Below are 2,700 nucleotides of genomic sequence, written 5' to 3' on the forward strand. Positions count from 1 at the left end.
GTTTTTATATTTTATATATTTAAAGCGAGTTTTTGGGCAGTGTAGAGTAGGGCTTGTTGTAATTTCTCCGATCATAAATGCAGACATGGTTTTATGTTTACGCGGCGCGATGCAACGCAATGAGTAAAAAGACAGTATAAGTCATTATAATCCATGATTATGGCCCCACTGGATGCAACGAATGCCTCGTTTATAATGGGTTTTCATGTTTTTGAATCATCGCTCCGGCCTGACAGGGCATCATCACAGTATGGTAAGGGGTGTAACATTTCCGTCACACGCTTGAGGTATTCGGCCAATCCCAATGCACTGGATAGCTGGCCAATCACAGCACACCTCGCTTTTCAGACCAATGAGCTTTGTAAAAATCGACGCGTTTCAGAAAGGCGGGGCATAGAGGAGAAACAATAATGTACAATATGTGGAAAATAATGTGTTTTTTTAACCTTAAACCACATTAACATTTCATTACACCAAATACACAAAATAATGTTCTTTTTAACAAAATCATATGACCCCTTTAATAGATTGAAAAGCTAATTTCCCACTTGACATATATGATCAATGAAACACCATAAATTAATTTCAGCTCCAACTAATTTTTCAGTAGCGTGATAACAGCTCAAACTGTAGCTTTCCAGTAACAGGATTTTCTAATTTATTAGTTGTATCTTATTTTAAATTTTTGAAAATGTCACTCAGATTTTGATGTTCACTTTTTATGCCAAATATTTTAAATGTACTGTATAATTCAACAGCTGAATACATAATCTGTAATAATAGAATATACACTACTTTTAAAATGTTTGGGTCAGCATTTTTTTTCATGTGAGAAATTAATACTTTTATTCAGCAAGGGCCCATTTAAATTGATCAAAAGTGACAGTAAAAACACTTATAACAATAAAAAAAGAAATTGATAAATGCTGTTCTATTGAAAGAATGGCGTTTCCACAAAAATAAGCAGCACAACCGTTTTCAACATTGATAATTAAAAGAAATGTTTCTTGTGCAGCAAATCAGCATATTAGGATGATTTCTGAAGGATCATGTGGCACTGAAGACTGGAGTAATGGTTGAGGAAAATTCAGCTTTGCCATTACATGAATAAATGACATTTTACATTATATGAAAAAGCAATATTTATTATTTTCAAATGTAATAATATTTCACAATATTACCATTTTTACTAATTTTGGTCAGCATAAAAAAAAATTACATATGGACTACAAACTTTCGAAACAGAACATACAAATACTTATAAATAATAACAACAATTACAAATTGTTATGTAGCTAACTACATTCAAGTGTGGTGCATGTGTTGTATACACGCGTGTATGGATGCGTGCCAGCAAACTAAACAGCTGCCTGCCAACTACACATCATTTGTACGAGAACAGTGGTGGTTTTGAATGAAGCTGTATGGCGACCATGTGTTCTGCTACACTGGCACTGAGTGACAACACCCACCGAGCATAGTCAACCTCCCTCCGAGCTCCACTATTTCGCTGTCACAGCTGACATGCAACAATGAAAATTATTGTAATGAAACTTGAAGAATAATAACTCTTATTCCCTTTAATCAAGAGCTGAAGGTCTCATTTTAAGATTGAAAAATGCTTAGCATTATATATTTCAATGTGTGATAGTCAGACGCATTTTGTGTCGAAACGAGAAGCTCAGTATAATCTCCGGCAGCAATCCACATCACATCACACTCTATTTGCTCTCGCCAAAACCAAAACCCAGTGAATCGCCCATAAATAGCTGCAATCTGTGCTGGCCATGACAAGGCAAATCATCAGCTCATAAACAAACCACAATGATGATGCCCTGTCAATCCTCCAGTATAATGGAAGCAACACACAATTAACTAAGCACAAAGAGGAACCCAAAGTTTTTGGTACTCACTTGGGAAATGCGTCAAAGCAGTAAGTCTTCTTAGTGTCGGGGAAGGCCACCCTCATGCCAGAGGTGAGGGGGGAGTGGAGAATCACAGCTGCACACTCGTATCGTGATGCCAGGTCTACTGTAGGCACCGTGCCAATGCTCTGTCCATACAGGATAATATTCTCTGGGCTGATGCCATATCTGTTTGAAAGAGAGGAATCAAAAGCCAATTAAATGTAATATAATGAACAAATAACCATCTCATGTCAATGTGATTTACAGCCTATTCACATTAAGACCAGTATGAATTGCAGATTGCTGGGAAAAAATTGTGCCAGAACTATTCACACAGAGTGCAGTGTGAATTTTCATCAGTCTTTGAAAATATTCACAGTCCAGAATTAAAGAAAATTGTGCTCCGTTCGATTCTGGTTTGTATTCCACTTAATGGTTTCTTACTGATCCTATTAAGGATTCTTTTAGCACTTTTAAAGGGGTCATATGATGCGATTTCAAGTTTTCCTTTCTCTTTGAAGTGTTACATATGGAAGCCCGTTTCCGCCACTAAATAAAAAAATATAATTCTGTAAGTCATAATAATGAGAAACTTTCTCAAAATTATGACTTAGTATCTCGTTATAATGAGAAACTTTCTCGTAATAATGACTTAGTTTCTCGAAATAATGACTTATTTTCTCATAATAATGACTTAGTTTCTCGTAATGAGAAACTTTCTCGAAATAATGACTTAGTATCTCGTAATAATGAGAAACTTTCTCATAATAATGACTTAACCTAATCCAAAAAA

General features: G+C 35.5%; 1 protein-coding gene across 1 annotated transcript in view; it reads right to left on the reverse strand.

Moving 5' to 3' along the window:
- The window catches only part of LOC107585854 (protein ABHD17A-like), a 15,304-nt gene that overhangs the window by 4,216 nt on the left and 8,388 nt on the right, over positions 1-2,700 (reverse strand). The window contains exon 4 of the mRNA XM_016273016.1: positions 1,914-2,093. Coding sequence (XP_016128502.1) covers positions 1,914-2,093 — 180 coding nt within the window. The remainder of the gene's footprint in view (positions 1-1,913; positions 2,094-2,700) is intronic.

This window comes from Sinocyclocheilus grahami, unplaced genomic scaffold (genome assembly GCF_001515645.1).
Source record: "Sinocyclocheilus grahami isolate Dianchi unplaced genomic scaffold, SAMN03320097.WGS_v1.1 scaffold75.1, whole genome shotgun sequence".
NCBI lineage: Eukaryota > Metazoa > Chordata > Actinopteri > Cypriniformes > Cyprinidae > Sinocyclocheilus > Sinocyclocheilus grahami.